This window comes from Parasteatoda tepidariorum, chromosome 9, assembly GCF_982258835.1.
Source record: "Parasteatoda tepidariorum strain Cologne lab strain chromosome 9, Ptep-v5.0, whole genome shotgun sequence".
In the NCBI taxonomy this organism is placed as follows: domain Eukaryota; kingdom Metazoa; phylum Arthropoda; class Arachnida; order Araneae; family Theridiidae; genus Parasteatoda; species Parasteatoda tepidariorum.
In genome coordinates, this window is record NC_141763.1 from 8,153,441 (window position 1) to 8,170,185 (window position 16,745).

Here is a 16,745-nt window from a genome sequence, read left to right on the forward strand (position 1 = left end):
TTGCATTTTTTCTTTTAAAATATTTGGTAAGGTTCAGGGTTCCCACTCAATTTCAGAAAGAGAAAGAAAATTCCCTGACTTTTTCAGGCAAATTTCCATGATAATTGAGACCCGATTTTCATCAGTAAATTTAGAATCTTTTATTTGTTATGTGAAATATCAGATTTTCTGTGTAAAAAAAATATTATAAAATGAGGATGGGAACATTCCATTTTGACAAAAATGTGAAATCTTCACAACAAATAATTGTAATAGATGTTAGAATTATTTAACTCGAATCTCAACAACTGATTACTGTTACTGACAATTTTAAGTCTGGTTATTTTCCAGGTATGATATAGGAATATTCCAGGTTTTTGTAAAAAAATTGCAACTTTCTCTGATTTTTAGATTTAAAATAAAATTCCCTGACACATTCCAGGTTTTCCCTGTTCTCTCTGACCCGTGGGAACCCTGGCTGTTTAATAAGAGGAAGAAAGAATTGTTTGAAAATCTTAAATAATAACCACACTGCATTATCTTCCACCCTATTTAAATGAAGAACACAATCACACAGATAACTATTATGGGTTTACACTTATCTCTCTCAGCCACAAATCATTTAAACGGCTTGTCTGTGACAACAGAGAAGAACCAAATATATAATTTTAACCATCATCATTGGGAAAATCGAATGGGCAGTCACAATCACGAGTCCCCCCAAAAAGACATTTTTTTTTTCTTTCGAGTCTTTATAACGCATTTTATATTCAGCCCTCCTGCCAGTCAAAAGACCACCGATGAGAAGTCTTATTGCTACCGAAAAGATAACCTTTCACACACACACGGATAGATGTTATCAAAGGGTGTAATTCCCGAGCGCGTGACACGGATTCTGGCCATATATTAAAGGCAGCAGATTCGGCTTTAAAGTGTGCTCGAGAAGTTCTGTGGTGAATCTATGATGAAAGGTCGGATGGAAGAGTTATTTTTAAAGACCACGTTCTTCAAATATATGACAGTTAAAAAGCATAGAGAAAAATGACGAAATTTTGAAATTAACCTGCTGCAGCTCTTTTAAAATTGGGCGACGTTTTAAAAAATTGAAAATTTTCAAAAAATTCAATATTTTTTTATGTTAATGCGAATTTTTTAAACGTTTCTCAGATTATGGTAAACATTTACTAAGTTCAGAGCTGCGATGGCTCAGGGGATAGAGCGTTCGCCTTCCAATGAGGCGAACCGGGTTCGAATCCCAGTCGAAACGAATTCCGCATCCGGCTTGCACTGACCACAGTGCTGACGTGAAATATCCTCAGTGGTAGACAGATCATGGGTTAAAGTCCCCTTGCCGCCAGGCTAACCGCGGGAGGTTCTCGTAGTCTTCCTCTCCATGTAACGCAAATGCGGGTTAGTTCCATCAAAAAATCCTTCACGAAGGCAAATTTCTCCCAATACTTGATCCAGGAGTTCTCTTGTCATCTGGATTGGGTTCAAAATTACAAGGTTACGTAGTTGAACATTTGTACATTAGTAATGAACATTGTACTTTCGATTTAGAAGCATTTAAATCAGGGTTGGCAAGGTTTAGGACAGAATGGATTAATCCACGGTTTAAACCGTCCTGTCCAAAACCGTCTTAAACTGTCCAAAACTCTTTTACTCTAATTATGTCACAATTTTATCTGAACAATATTTAAGAGGTAAAATAAACATAGAACTAATAACATATTGATAATTAAATATACTACAGAATATTTGTTTTTAAAAGTATAATGTTTTATTAAAATTGTTTAACTCTTCAATTTACACAAAGGCAGATTAATCAGGATTCAAGTTCAATTGGTCCTCTCATTCAATAGTACATAACTGAAGCTTGGCCTTGCCATACAGGTTAAAATATTGGGGACTAAGTGCTTGGTTCGTCATAAACAGGTTTATTTATCTATAGTACTATTCAAGAATACTTTTATTTCATTCATGTACAATTGTTTTAGCATAGTGGTGATACATCACCAGTGTCAGTAACTGAAACTGATGTCATGCCCTTCAAAACTATTAATACATTTTTCAGTTATTTTGTATTTTCAATTTAAACTAATATATTTATATTTAAAAACAATTTTTTTTTAAAATAGATGTCTTTTTTATCATCCTGCAATGCAGAAATGATAACATTTTTTTAAAAAAATATTGTGAAAAATAAAAGGTTAATTTTTGAACAAATTTAGTATTTTTTTTTAAGAAAAATTATTATTTTTTAATATTACCATATTTATCTTTATGCAAAAATATTATTTATCAGTATTAAAAGCATATTTATATTTAAAGAATTAGTTACTCACTTTTGTTGTTCAATGAATTGTGGAGCTTCAAAAATTATAAACCTTTTCCTATTATATTATATTATTTTCTTTTAATAAGTTATAGTAAATTGCATAAAAAATATCAAATATTTATTGATACATGTAATTATTATGTGTACAATGGTTACACCTATAGAATTTTTACCTTTTACCAAAGTTCAAGGTTTTGGACACTTTAAGACAGTTTAGGACAGTTTTAACCAGTTTAAGACAGTAAAACCCACGTGCCCTGTCCAAAACCAGTTTAGGACGTCCAAAACCCCAACCCTGATTTAAATCTCTACTCTAGAGTTTGATGACAATTCAATTTATAAACGTTTTACGACCACTGCAAACAAAATTTATTCATTGAAGAAATTTATTGTGGGATTTAAACTATTTTCAGAAAATCAGAATTTTAATTGTTTAAATTGTTACCAAGTAAAATTTTTCATGTTGACGTAGGCTATGTATGACAAGGCTACGTAATTGAACATTAGTAGTCCTAAACCCAAAATTGGGTCGGCTGTTCAACGACGCCAGTGTATGCTGGTGCCATTTCTGCCTTTATGATTTAATCTTTGACAACGATTCTTAAGATCTGATAAGTGATTATTCAGGAAGCACTCAAACGTTAAAATAAATTAAATCGATTGTAGCTTTAATAGCTCACTTTTGGCAACTTATTAATTTTGCTTTGTTTTTGAATTTCAATATCTCTGTAACATAATCACTGAAGTCTTTTAATTGGTATCAAAATTTAGTTTTGAGACAATTCTACTTACTTTGCGCTATTACCAATTTTCTTCATGTCTGATATTCTAATTACATAAAAATGCTTAAATTATATATTTATGATCCAATATATTATGCTTTAATAATTTCTTAAATATTTTTTTATTAAAAAAAAGTTTGACTTAAATTGCAAGCAAAGCTTTGATTTTTAAGCTATACATATCCTTTTACTAGAAAGAATCGTGCTAATATATAGTATTACCTGATAACTAAGATTTTTTATGGAATCTTATATTGCTTCTAATAATTCGGCTAGGGACTGTATGCCGTGCACCCTTGGTCCCTAAGCAGGCTTATCAATATGGTCACCCACCCGCTTACTGACCGCAACCAGAGATGCTCAACTTCGGTGTTCTACTGGGATTGCGATGCGTCCAATGCGGGACCTGACTTAAGATGGAAAAAAATATTCACGAATAACTGATACGAACTCACACCAATTTCGAATAAAGCAAACAGTTAGCATAACAGTTTCGAACAAATACTTTCAAAAATCGAACGTTTTTTCCCTTCTTTTTTTAAGTCATGATAAAACAGCGGGCAAAGCGAGAGGAGTAATGGTGTCAAAGAAGTAACGGGCCGCTTGCAAAATCATCCGAAACGATCACAGTCAACAGAATGTGCCATTTTTCATTCATAAATAAATGTTGCGTAATTTTATCGGCCTCATTAAAGGGGAACACATAAAAGAAATCTCAATCAGTAATCATAGAAAACCGCAGTCCCCTCAAAGAAAGAGAGAAACACCCCATGTCAAATGAAAATTTATGATTGCTATAGGAGGGTAATCTCAATTGTTATAATATCCATTAATCGTGATCCACGATTTCTGCCTCCGACTATAATCAGAAGTCATGCTTCTCCCCCTCACGCCTTCACTATTTAATACCAACTAGAAAGAGATCAATCCATTGGATACGCAACTAAAGTAATTAAATTCTATATAAAATCATTGAGTATGTTATCACTAACCGCTCCACTTACCAATTTTTTTAAAGGAAAAAAATGCAAAAAAAATCAACATATTTTCTTTATTTTATTAATTAGTACATGGAACTAAAACAAAACATAAGATACAAGTTCCAAGTTGAAATGTTAATTTTTTTTACGTGTAAAAAATATTTATTTCACCATCAGTTTACTATCCTAAATTATCTCATGCAAATAAAAAAAAGCAAAACATCAGTCTTTGTATATGTTCACATTTTCATAATCTGAAAAATCACCTGCATTACTTTCACTTGCGAAAGCCATTTTTTTACTCTTTTTTTTCTATGCAAATTCAGCAGCCATCGCATATACAATCTATATATATATTTCTTTTACACGACGACAAAAAAAGCCTCATTATAACGCCCCGAATGGCAACGCTAGAAAATCGACCCATGATTGCCGCTAAAAATGTCACATGCCAAATCTAGCTGAAGAGGCTCAACATATAGCGCTTTTAAGAACGGAAACTGAAATAACAATTCAGCTGCGGCAATCTCATACTATTAAGCTAGGCAGAAGTGAGTAGTCTTTGTCCATAGATCTCTATTTTAGTACTTTGTCGAAAGCGCTTTTTTTCACGAATTTATATATTACGAATTTATTTGACAATTTTTGATTTATATCACGAATTTATTTGTTTTATTATTGTTATTAGTTATTCATTGAAAAATGAGTCTCAGTCAATGAGTCTTTATTTGAATTCAAATTTATTTTAATGACTTAGTATTTACTAAAAAGATGTAATTCTTTTTTTAAAAAAAGTTGTTATATGGATTTGAATGATTGTTTTGAATTCTTAGAATTTTGTGCATTTGCAATGTACCTAAGTTAGTAGCGAGCGAAGCGAGCTTGGTTTGCGAAGCAAACCGTATAAGAATACGAAGCAATTTTCAGGGGTTGGCGAGCGTCAGCGAGCAGGGGGCGCAGCCCACTAGTTGTACAAATTGTAGTAAGAAAGCGCTATAAAACAAAAAATCCCTCTAATTTAAGCTTTCAATTCAATTTGCGCTTCTATTTTTATATTTTGTCATCTGGCAATCTTATTACGAAAATTCTTCAAAGATTCCGGTGCATGTAAGTTCATTTGATTTCGCTACTCACTTTATAGATTTCGTTTTGTGTTTTATTCTGCCTTTTCTTTACATTTTATTCTCTGTTCTTTGCGTGATACATTTTTTACATAATGTGTTCTACCTTGTTGCTCCTCACACTATTGTATTGATATATTTTGCTTTGCCTAAATGGGTACAATATTAGAAAGCACTTCCTTTTGCAGATGTATTCGTGTGAGCTGATTGAAGAGATTATATCTTTTCATTTTTTTTTTTGTTTTTTTGTTTTCCGGCTTTTCTAGTATACATTTTTCAAAAATATTTCATTTAAATAATTTTTCTCCTTCTCTTATGAATTATTTATTATTATTTTCCATGTTTTCTGTATATTTTAAAGGTCAAGTGCCACTGCCCAGTATACATGTAACAGGTACTCCAAACACTGGTGTTTCTCCTTATCTATTCTCAACATAAACCATTCAACATTCGTCCTCTCCTCATTTAAATATTTGTATTTTTTTTTAGAATATGTTTAATTATAGTTCTAAAATATTTTCTCCTAGAGGAGAAAAAGCTTTCTTAAAATGTAATTTCTTTAAATTTGGTCCATAAAGTAGTTTAAATCTGAAATTCCATTCCTTGCAAAAGAAAATCGCTCTCACGATATCCTTCTTGCTCCCCCCCCCCCTCTTTTTTTCCTCGGTTTCGCTCCAATTATCATTCTGTAACTTTTTCATACTGGTAAAAATAAGTAGGGTAACTAGACGAATGCTGCCAAGACTTAGACAGCCAGTAATGTGTCATTACTGGAGAAAAAAGTTTACAAGATGTACCAGCAACCAGCTCACGATAAATAACAGCGACTCTCTTTACTGGGTATTGAGAGGTTATTCAGGATGCGTAGCCAAACATTTCCAACAAAAAAACAAGCACTTTTTAAGTACATTTTAAGCACTTAAAAATATTTTAAAGCACTATAAATATTAACAAAATGAAAAATAATTTTCAAAGACTTTACATGATCATAAAGTAACTAGTTTGTGACAAAGAACTCTTTTCTTGATTATATTAGCCACCCTAAAAAGATCGAGGGATTTTTCGCTTCGATTTCAGAGGGTGGAAAATGAAGACTGAAATGGAGAATATCTTGCTAAGCACATGAGAGTGCAAGAATCTCATCGAACCCAGCTCAGTAGACGCACATGCGGACTCGCAAGTATTTCATCATACCTGTAAAATTATTGCCGCTTTCATACGTTATGGACCGACGGAAGGCCGAAATGGATTGGGGTTGAATGAATTGTGAAGACGTTGAATAGATAAACGTGAAAACCACACTTCTGCACAATACGTGACGAAAATCGACACACTAAAGAAAGAAAAAGAAACTGATTTTGGTAAAGGGAAAATGAAGCACTTTTTAAAAACATCCAATGAAAAAAAGCACCTTTAAGGGCTATAAAAAATAGAAAAAAGCACCTTTAAGCATTGTTTAAAAAAGCCATGCGCCATGTGATTGTTGAAAAAAAATGATGCGGTAGAAATTTTAAAAATAATAATTATTAGAAGGGGGAAAAAAACACAAGAGTAACTTTGCTTGCGTGGAACAATTAGAAGGTGTTACACGAAACTAATGACTATACAGAAACGACCCCCACGCAATATAACAATAAAGACGCGCAATTATCTCTTTTTCCTACTTAACAATCCTTTCACTGGTTTCTAGTCTAAGAACAGTAAACAGTACCTGTTATGCAAATGAAACAACGGGTCAAAGAACTGTTCGGTGTGAAGAAAATTATTTGCCTATTGGGAATATTTAAATGCAAGCTTCATAATAGGTATTGTTTAACAGCCGGGAAGAAGTGAATCGATTTACACATACAAATATACATATACAAAGCAGCGCTAACGTTAAGGATCTATTAACACTATTATCATTTCTACGATGCTATTTTATATTTTTATATCCGTCGTTGAACAGCCGACCCAAAGTTTTGGTAAACGACTACTAATGTTCAACTCCGTAGCCTTGCCATTTTGAACCAATCCAGAAGACAAGGAAACTCCTGGATCAGTACCCCCAGAGGTATTGATTTGTTATGGGAACATGGAGGAATTTGCGACTCGACAGATTTAACGTGCACCAGTCACCATTTTACTACACAGGGAGTCTTCGGCCGGAGGGGATCGAACCCACGATCTCTTGGACATGGGCCCAGTGACCTTCCAACCAGACTATCTCGGCCCAAGTGACATTATTTGTGCTGTTTACTGTGCTTTAACTGTTTACAGTTAACAGTTAACTGTTTTTTTTTTAATATTCCATGCGCGAGCCGTGGTGGGACAGGAGATTGAGCGTACGCCTTCCAATAAGGTGACTGGGTTCGAATCCAAGCGATCGATATGAATTCCGCACCCGGCTCGCACCGACTACAGTAGTGACGTAAATTACCCTCAGTAGTAGACGGATTATGAGTAAAAATCCTCTGGGCGTCAGGTTAACCGTGAGAGGTTTTCCTCTCCATGCAACGCAAATGCGGGTTAGTTCCATTAAAAAGTCCTAAAATTTAGGACTTTTCATAGTGTTTTCATCATAGAAAAAAAATGCGTGAGAATTTCTCACCCTTTCTCAAAAACAGGGTGAGATTTCAGAAAGTTAAGTGAGATTTCTAAAAACTGAAAAAATACAAATAGACTTTAAAAAAAAAATTTCTTTCATTATAATGCATTTTTAACGTCTTCTATTTTTTAAAGCATTGAATATTCTTGCTGCATCATCATAGAAGATTTTGCCTTTACTAGGTATTTGTCCATCTTACATTAGTGCATAAAAAATTTGAACGTCTTACATGAAAAAACCTTACCTGCGGTAAACACGTGGTTGCAGAGAAATGTGTTCTGAAAGGGGTTCCGTAGTTCGGAGGGGTTGTGTTCTGTTGTTCGAAAAAGTTCTGAACAATACTGGTAAATAGGGAATCTAGATAACGGGGCAAATGTTGAAAATAATGAAAGATCCAGGAAGAAAAGTGAAACGGATTTTATTCTAATTGGCGTAATTCGAAGCTTTTTTCAAAATGTGAGAAATTCGCGAATTTTGAAATTGATTTACAGAATACGCGAATTTCTCGCGGTAATCATTTTTTAATGCGAGAAAAGAAAAAAAATATGCGAGATTCTCGCGTTCTCGCGCTGTAGTGAAAACACAGCATGTCTCCCATTACTTGATCCAGGTATTCCCTTGTCTTCTGGATTGGATTCAAAATGACAAGGCTACGGAGTTGAACATAGGTAGCCGTAAACCCAAAAAATTGGGTCGACTGTTCAACGACGGTTGTAAAATAAAATAGATACTATGCATGATCAGAACTATGGAAAAAATATTCAAAAATAAATTGAAAATTTAAAAATATATAATAATTATGTCAAGGCAATCGCGAAAAATAATAACACACTAAGTAAGTTCAAAGTAACCAATGAACCACCACAAAAGGAATCGAATTTAAAACTTGAATGAAAACTAAGTAAACCGAAAAATGCAGAACAATTAAATTTAGCAAAATTAACTTCGACTATTAATAAGTTCGACAACAACACATTATTTAAGCCAAAAAAGAAAAAAAATTAAAAAAAGCTATTTCAAATAAAGCTGAACATTTATCGGACCACCCGGTAGAACGCTAGTTTAATAAATCTGATCATTTTTAGAGATCAATTGGACAAAACGAAGCCTACTTTTTCAAAACATTTCAAGTTCTCACAAATAATAAGATGGCGGCTCAAATCGAACATATTGATTTTGAAACAGCAGCCACCGCCTACAATTACAAATAGGATAACAAATTAGAAAATAATAGAAAAATTAAAGAATTCCACAGAAATTAAAGGGCAGGTTCTTATTGTCAAACGATAAGAATCGTTTTATCAGATCATAAATCAATATAGGTAATGACGACGACCTTCGTCAAACGTCGCAATCGGTCACCACAATCACGCACTACAATCAAAAAGTAAAGTCGCATAATAATACCTTTTGTATTCAACATTTCTTCTCTTTGTCAATAGATGGTTAAAAATATAAAGACAAATCCAGACGGCATTACGAACAAAATTTAAAAAAATAAATAAAACTTTCAGGTTTGTTCTTCCTTTATACTTAAAACTATGGAAGGTGTTTACAATATAAATGTAAACAACAACAATCTCGAGCTATTGACCTGCTCTACTTCCGGTTAGAAAGCATATAGCTGCTTACTACAGTTTATTCTGCGAGGCGATATTTTCAAACGTATAATTTTGTTTTCAATAAAAGAAATAAATTGTATAATTTCTGAGATGAAATCTGCTGTATTTCATGAGATATTAACACTAGATTACCCAAGGAAATCATTTTGACTGCTTTTTCATTTGAAAAAAATGTACGAATAATAAGGAATATTTTTTTTTTCAAGTGAAGTAAATTTCTTTTATTGTTAATATTAATAATAGCTTGTTATATAACTGTAAATAACATAAAAAATATTAAAAATAATTAAACAAATTTCTTTACACACCAGTTATTCTTTCACAATGCAGTCCTTTTGACTGCTTTTAGGCAATATAGGCATATGGGAAAATTATAGGCATATACTAAGGCATATACTAAGTACTAAGTTTATATAATGGGCTCGAAAAAACTCAGAAATTTTACCCGTCCCCGAGGACGACTTGTCCAACAATGCACCCGTCCTCCGTTGAAACTAACACGTCGCTTTTAAATAAATAAAAATATAATTTTCTCCTATTTATTACAAACATTTATATAAATTGCACAATGAATTAGTCGTTACTAGGATTACATTATACAGTAATAAAAGAAATACTAGGTTACTAATAGTAACCTAGTATTTCTTTTATGAAATAATTTTAATGACAAGGGTCAAGTTATCTGAAATGTCAAGTTATCCGATGGTACTGCGTTTTTTAAATGAATTTAAATATGGCTTTTGCCAGTTCCACAATCAAGCCAATGATTTACAGAGGTTTCTGAACAGAAATCTGAAAGGGGTTTTCCATTTAGGTAGATGTTCATAATTGCGTTAAACGCTTCTTGTTTAAGACCAGTACGTATTGTGTTTTTTTGTAAGTTTATTGCTGAAAAGCCCCTTTCAACCTCTGCAGTACTCCCAGACAGAGAAAACATCAATATATGCGCAGTATGTTGCTGCATTGTGGGTCATTTTGCTGCCTTGTTACTTACAAGACTCTTGTAAGATAACAAAAATTGAAAATGTATCACGAACATTAACGGGAAAATGGCCGTCCGCGCGGACGTCGGATTCGAGAAATTCGTTGTCCGCGGAGAATTTTTGACCGTCGAGAACGGGCGGACGGGCTATTTTTCGAGCCCTAATATAGGCATATACTAAGTTTCAGTTTTTCAAGTATTAGTGATATTGTGTAATTCTGATGAGTTTGAAGTGAAAATTCGCTTTAGTTATTTATAGATGCATTGTTGAAGAAGGTGGCATGGCAGCTAGATTTAGAAAGAACTCGGTTATTTTGGCAGTTCTGATTTAGCCTATTTTTACTTCTTTATTACTGTTTGTTCTTGTTGCAAACCGTGCACCATCGTACGTTAGTGTTAGCATAGTGTTCGAGCAAGGAGATTAAGTTCATTTTGCAAATTATCATTTAGGTTTAAATTTCGAAGTTGGTATATTGATGACAGGGAAGGGAAGAAGCGTTTTACAATGATTCTTTTTCGAATGACAATTCTTACGTCTTGAAATGTCAGGTCTTCAAATGACTATTCTTAAAACGATTTTTTTTTTTTATAAATACAAATAACAGATCAGGTAACGAATACACGTATGCAAGGAATACCACTCAAAAGATTCCCAAAATACAATGATCACGTCGTGGGCCAAATGGCTTCAAACACACACCGAAAAAAGTAACCAGAAAGTTTATATCAAAAAAAAAAAAAATAGTCAAAAGCTTGCAGCTCTCCCTAGTGTAGAAAACAACCTTACTGGCGTCAAAGCTACGGTAAGCAGTTAATACAGTTTTGTACAGATTTTGACAAATAACGTTTTTCCATCGATAAATATAGCGACTGATTAAAATTAATAATAACCAATGTTGAATGAACTCAAATAATTCTATACATGTAAAGGATGTCTGAATGAAACGTCTAAAATAATGAAAATCATTATTCTTTTTTCGTCTGCAACTAGATATTTGTGAAAGAAAAAGAAAGAAAAAATATCGAACAACTGAATTGAAAAATTGCGAAACATCTTTTTTCGTCCGCTACTAGATATTTGTGAAAGAAAAAGAAACCGAAATATATCGAACAATTGAATTGCGAAAAACATATTTTTTCGTCTGCTACCAGATATTTGTGAAAGAAAAACAAATTGAAAAATATCTTTCTTCGTCTGCTACTAGATATTTGTGAAAGAAAATAACGTTGAAAAATGTGGAACAATTGAAATGTAAAGCATCTTTTCTCATCTGCTACTAGATATTAGTGAAATAAAAAACGTTGAAAAATGTGGAACAATTTGAAATGTAAAACATCTTTTTTCGTCTGTACTAGATATTTGCGAAAGAAAAGGAAAATTGAAAAATATCGAACAGCTTTGCTCGAGAGTAACTGAGCTTTTTTTTTTCTTTAACTTATTTATTTAGGAGAAAGATAGTCCCCAAAACACTCTTAATTAAAAAAAAGAAATAGAATCTACCTGATGGTTTTTTCACTGTCGCTGTTCAGGTAGTCTTCTAGTTCGCTAAAATCCAATGCTTCATTGTCGATACCGGTAAAGTCTTCACGGCCTGAAAAAAAGTGACACAAAAATTTAGGTAAAATAATTTTTTTATTATTTTATATAACGTACACAAAATAAATGTTATCTATTTAAATTTCGACAATAATTTGCTCTGTGCACACCCAGCGCCCGATTACACCAAAGCTTAATACGCTTAGAGTCCATGATTTCTGAACGGTTTCAAAAATTAGTTAAAAGTCATTAAATCATTAAAATTTATACTACTATTTCTTTAACATGATTTTTTTTTATTCAGAAATATTTCTAGGAAAAATCCATCCAAACGAAAAAATTCCACTAAAAAAAATAAATAAAAATAAACGGCTACGAAAACGCATACAGGTAAATAGACACCCCCCTGCTGACCCTGCACAGTTCCTGGCCACATGTTCTGTTATTAGCCAAGCCGATCAAGTATCAATTCTCTTAATTGACACATTCTAATTCTTTCACAAAGATTTCAATTCTTTCACTATATATATTCACACAGAGACTTAACACAAAGAAAGGCATGATGAGAAGTGGAACATAAACAAACTAATTATAAATCGAAGTTACCAGGTGCACAAAACAAGACACCCTTCACCGCATTTCAAACTTCAAAAGAATTAAGTGTTTTTTAACTTCTTTACTATCATTTGGTGTTTCTTGGAGGAGGAAGGAAGGCTCTTGTTTATAGAACCGAAACTATAGCAGGGTTTACGCTAAGCATTAGCCACCTCGCCAAATACTAGAAAATCGTAAATTTGGCGAATAAAATTGTGCTTTTTTTTTAAGTATTGGCGAATGATTTTTTTCCACTGGATTCCGTCAAAATAAATTTTTCTAAGCAAATCAGTATTTTTTATTCGATAACAGAAATTTTCGGCATAACCAATAATATAAGCCTGAAACAAACAACGATAAAATATTTTTTCAAAGGAAAAAAATTTATCATAAAAAATTTGCATTTGGCGAAGGCTTTTCACATTTGGCTAATTTTCTGGCAAATAATATAAAATCCTTAGCCCGGGCCCTGCTATAGTATGTCCATTTCTGTACTTTCATTCGTGCTTTATTACAATTTATTTATTTATTTTTTAAAAACATATTAATAGATTTGAAACACTTTAATGAACCGTTAGGCACATAATTTGTGAAAATCCGATCATCCAAACAAAAATTATTTAGTGTTATCTTTCACTGTACTACTCAAAGAAACAAGGGATTGAAAGCTAAGCATTATTCGTATCACCCAAGAATTGAAATCCTCGTACATGTTTTGGATCTGAATTAGTTGAAGAAGAAGAAAAAAAGATTTAATTAAATAGCAATAACTTAAAGGATTGAGGGTGAGGCTCACACGAAGAACCTTATCTAAAAGTAACACTTGTTGCAACTTAACTGGACTCGTTATTATTCTAAGTTCGTACCACGCATACAGAATATTTCGTTCTCCGAGAATTGATGATGAAATTGATACGAATTCAATTTGTACAGCGATACATTTTACTTAGTGTCAATTTAAACGAAACTGGGAAAACTTAATTAAAATCGGAAAGGCTTTTTCAAGATATTAAGAATAGCAGTCGTTAAAATTTTCTTCGCCAATTCCAATTCTGTTAAGAGGGAATAAAATGAATTTCTGGGACACATACTAACTGAATCAATTTTCTTTTTCTCATTTGATATAGCTGACTGAAAACATGTGATGTTCATCTGGAATCGTGTTTATTTTGTCTATAGTTATGCTTTTAAATCATGATTTCACAAAACTAAAAGTCTCGCAGTGGGCTGATCGTAAATACACGATTACCACTATAACACCTAAGTCAAGCCTCACTGCCAGCGGTCAGTAAGTGGGTGGGTGACCACTTTGATCAGCCTGCGTATGGACCGAGGGTGCGGGGTGTCGGTCCTCGTTAAACTCTTCTGCCGTAAAGTGGTCGACTTCGTGCTCAGGTCGTCAGGCTACCAAAGCAGGGGGCCATCCCCTCTTCAGAGTATCAAAATTGCGATGGCATGTCTTCAGATCATCCTCAGGGATGTTTCCCAGACTGTCGCTAATAGCCCATTGTGCAGTAACGTAATAAAATACCTACCTACCCACAAAACTAAACGGTCAGAAAATTTTTGAATTGTAAGGTATAAATTTTTTTTGCATCATATTAATCCATATAAAACTATATTCTTAAAAATGATGCGTGAGATTCGGAGCTATAAAAATGGAAAAACGAACTGTTTTTCGTATCTTTTTAGATTGGTAGAGGAGTGAATAAGGATGCGTGGAAATATGTTCGTGATGTCTTACTTTTGTACTTATTTTTGTTTTATTATATTTGCTGTGTTACTAAAACATTACCTTCAATGATCCGTATTAATTGAGTCGCTCAGAAGCCAATGCGGTTAAGTCCAAAACACAAAAATTGAGAAAATTAATGTTTTTTGATACATTAGTTTTTAAAATTCGTGGTTTATTAATTTAATTAGAAAAGTGTATAAAGTCTTTTTTCGAGGTGTAAACTCTGCAAAAAAACAAGATATGTACAGGATGTGTAAATTAAAACGTAAGTATTTATAGAAATAATGACAGCATCTTAAAAATTTTAGGACTTATACCTTTTCGCAGCAGAAAAAGATAAGAAATTTATGTAAAAAAATATTGATAAAAGGTGGACTTATTCACAATGGCTTCTGAAATTATTATACAATATATTCAGAAGCTATTAAAAAGAGGGCTGTCTAACCTAGAAAAAAGTAACCAACGAGTAAATCCTTTAATAACTAAGAAGATTATTATTTATTTCATCAAAATTTCCAAAAATCAGAAAATATCAAAAAATGGACTTAACCGCATTGGCTTCTGAGCGGCTCAATTATAAACATAGCAAAATCCTTAATGTATGCAAAAAAATTGTATACCTTAAAAATTCAAAAAATTTTTCCATCATTAATTACTAAAATTTATTTCATGGAATTATCGTTGTATAAACAAGTTTTATAACTATATGAAAAAAAATTTCAAATCGCTTTTTTTTTCTTCTAAGTTCTTCAGACGTAGCGAAGTAAGCCAAAAATAAAATAAACATTAAGGGGTTACAAACTTTGAAGCGTTCTCCTGACTAAACTATTTGGATCCTATTTCCTAGATTGCGGTTGCCCTCTATATGTTCGGGGGGTCAATCTCTGGTCAAATGAATAATAACAGGAATAATCGAATTAAGAGACCGAAACCTAATAAATAACATGCAGTATTTCTCTTGTGCAACTGAATTAGTCATCGTTAATGAACACACGATAACAGTAGCTAAATGAATAAAGATAGAGCCGCGATGGCTCAGGGAATAGAGCGTTCGCCTTCCAATGATGTAATACGGGTTCGAATCCCAGCGATGGCTCAGGGTGCGTAGCCAAACAAAAATTAAGCACTTTTTAAGCACTCAAAAAATATTTTTAAGCACTATATACATTGACAAAAAGCAAAATAATTTTCGAACACTTAACATGATGTACAAAAAAAAATGACTAGTTTCTAACTAAGAACTCTTTTCTTGATTATATTAGTCAGTATAAAATGATCAAGAGATTTTTCGGTTCGATATCAGAGGGTGGTAAAATGAGAATATCTTGCAAAATGCAACAGAGTTGCACATGAGAGTGCTGATAATCTCATCGAACGCAGCTGAGTAGACACACATGCGAACTCGCAAGTATTTCATTTAACATGTAAAATGATTGGTGCTTTCATGGACCGACGGAAGGCCGAAATGGATTGTGGTTGAATGAATTGTGAAAACGTTGAATAGAACAACGCGAAAAGCACGCTTTCGCATAATGCGTTCCAAAAATCGACAAGGTAAAGAAACGAAATCTCAATTTTGAAAAGGGAAAATGAAGCACGTTTCAAAAACGCCCAATGACAAAAGCACCTTTAAGGGCTTTTAAATAACGAAAATCGAAAATAAGCACCTTTAAGCACTTTTGGAAAATGCTACGCACCATGCGGCTGGTTGAAAAGAATCCCACACCTGGCTAGCACCAACCACAGTGCTGACGTGAAATATCCTCAATGGTGGACAGATCACGGGTTAGAGTCCCTTGGCCGTCAGGATAGCCGTGGTCTTCCTCTCCATGTAACTCAAACGAGGGTTAGTTCCATGAATTCCACCACGAAGGCAAATTTCTCAGAATACTTGATATAGGAGTTCCTTTTTCTTCTGGATCGGGTTCAAAATTACAAGGCTACGGCTTTGAACGTTGGTAGTCGTAAACTCAAAAATTAGGTCCGCTGTTCAACAAGGGTTATAAAATAAAATACACTTAAGAGAACTAATGGAGCAACTTAAGATAGGAAAAACATCAGGCATCTATTTTTTTTTTCTTCTTCTCTCTTCTCTATACTTTATAAATATTTTTCGATAAACTTAAGTACATCTAAAGACAGGAAGTGCCCGCTAAAAAGCATCTGAAAATCACGAGTTCATTCAAGTAATTTCAAAATTGAGACTATTTATAATTATTAATTTAATTATAGTCATGCTTTCAGTAAATTACATATTTAAGCATAACACTTCGTCGTTAAAAAAAGAAACCTTGAAAAGCCTCAGTATTATACAGCATTCAGACCTTTATTAGAGCAATTAAAGGAAGGAGGTAATTTATGAGCGAGAATCGCAAGGAATAAAAACTCTCGTGAGACAAGACACCCATATAATTGTTAATCACCAGAACAAGAGATTATCCTCAATTCATTTTGGTTGAAGTAGGCTAATAAACAGTGCTGAAATTTG

General features: G+C 33.1%; 1 protein-coding gene across 3 annotated transcripts in view; it reads right to left on the reverse strand.

Moving 5' to 3' along the window:
• Positions 1 to 16,745, reverse strand: part of LOC107452364 (uncharacterized) — a 218,805-nt gene that overhangs the window by 86,761 nt on the left and 115,299 nt on the right. For all 3 annotated transcript variants that reach the window (XM_087150772.1, XM_087150774.1, XM_087150773.1), the window contains exon 2: positions 11,893 to 11,983. In XM_087150772.1, coding sequence (XP_087006898.1) covers positions 11,893 to 11,983 — 91 coding nt within the window. The remainder of the gene's footprint in view (positions 1 to 11,892; positions 11,984 to 16,745) is intronic.